Genomic DNA, 1,500 nt, shown 5'->3' on the forward strand with positions numbered 1-1,500 from the left:
CCTGCAGCTGGGCACAGGGCGGCTTCAGAACTTGGCAGGTGCAACTTGCACCCAGAGCCACTGCTCCTGGCTGCTCCCCAAACGCCCCCGTATCGTCTGACTCTCGGGGCAGTCAAGGGCGAGGGGAGCGGCAAAGCGCGCCTTTTCCCGCCCCACCCACCAGCCCCGAGGTTAGTTTTCCTTGGATTGTAAGGAAGTAATAGTACAATTACCTTTTTAAATGTTAGCAGTCATTGATTGCTGAGAGACACTTCCTACACACACATTTTGCTCGAGAGTGGTGTGTGTGTGTGTATGTGTGTGTGTGTGTGTACACGCGCGCCGCTAAAGAATAATCCAAATTACTTGCCTTTAGGGCCAGTTACTGACTTGAGATGGCAAAGATGAATCTGGAATTGCACACTTGATCGTGCGTTTGTTGTTGGTTGCTCTTGAGTAACCTATTATTGACAGTGCACCACTAATTGCTGGTAGAAATCGGAGTTCGGGGTCAATTTTAGTAGTAGTAATAAAGTTGAACCCTAGGTCACCCATACCTGCGTGGTCCAAAAGACTAACCTTAACCTGGGTGTGCTAGACTCTAACAAACACGTTAGAGATTCAAGTTCACCCAGATGACTTTTGGAAGAATGGTATCGACACCCACACCCACCCCACTCCCCCAAAAACCGCCCATTGCAAACCCTTTGGAGCACTGGATGGCCCCGAGTTGGAACTGACTCACTGGCAACTCGTTTGCCATCTAACTGACTTAGGAACTCTGAATTTGGAAAAGTTACCCAGTATGCAGCGGTTCTCAACCTTTGAATCAAGAACCCTTTGGGGGTCAAATGACCTTTTCACAGGGGTCGCCCAATTCATAACAGTAGCAAAATTGCAGTTATGAAGTAGCAACGAAAATACTTTTATGGTTGGGGGGTCAGCACAACATAAGAAACTGTCTGAAAGGGTTGCTGCATTAGAACCACTTAGAGCCTGTTTATATCACCTTCAAAAGTTAGGTCCTGACACCTTCCCCTATAGATCCTTGTGAGGATCAAGAGCGAGAATATTAAAATGCTTGCCATGTAGGTAATTTCTTTAATTACCTTGTTCAGACAAAAAGTTTAAACAAATCTTGATTAAAGAAAAATCCTAAGTTCGTGTGTGGTGTTTGGAGTCAGCCCGCCTCTTACAGGAACCAGAATCCAGACCTTAGTTTGTGTCCTGGTTCCAGCTCAGTTTGTGGTTTTGCTTTGTTTTTTAAACCACCTACTTTAACTATTCTCTCCCAAAGAAGTATCTCTGTATTTAGAACCGCAATTTCTACCAGTGGTAATGGTTCAGTATAGCATTTTGCATATATTTTTATAATATTGGGTGAGGTGTTCTCTTATCTCTTTATAACATACTCTACACTAGAGGCTTTCAAACTGTGTGTGTGTGTGTTTACTGCAACCACAGGATACTTATACGAAAACACAAGTTTCACAAAAACTTAACCCCTACTGGTATGAGTTG

General features: G+C 44.3%; 1 protein-coding gene across 1 annotated transcript in view; it reads left to right on the forward strand.

Annotated features, from left to right (window-relative positions):
* The window catches only part of GCLM (glutamate-cysteine ligase modifier subunit), an 81,228-nt gene that overhangs the window by 56,282 nt on the left and 23,446 nt on the right, over positions 1-1,500 (forward strand). The window contains exon 2 of the mRNA XM_013003792.2: positions 8-170. Within this exon, the coding sequence (XP_012859246.2) occupies positions 8-170 (163 nt within the window). The remainder of the gene's footprint in view (positions 1-7; positions 171-1,500) is intronic.

The sequence above is a fragment of the Echinops telfairi genome, unplaced genomic scaffold (genome assembly GCF_000313985.2).
Source record: "Echinops telfairi isolate 266 unplaced genomic scaffold, ASM31398v2 ScPeMD7_443;HRSCAF=831, whole genome shotgun sequence".
Classification (NCBI taxonomy): domain Eukaryota; kingdom Metazoa; phylum Chordata; class Mammalia; order Afrosoricida; family Tenrecidae; genus Echinops; species Echinops telfairi.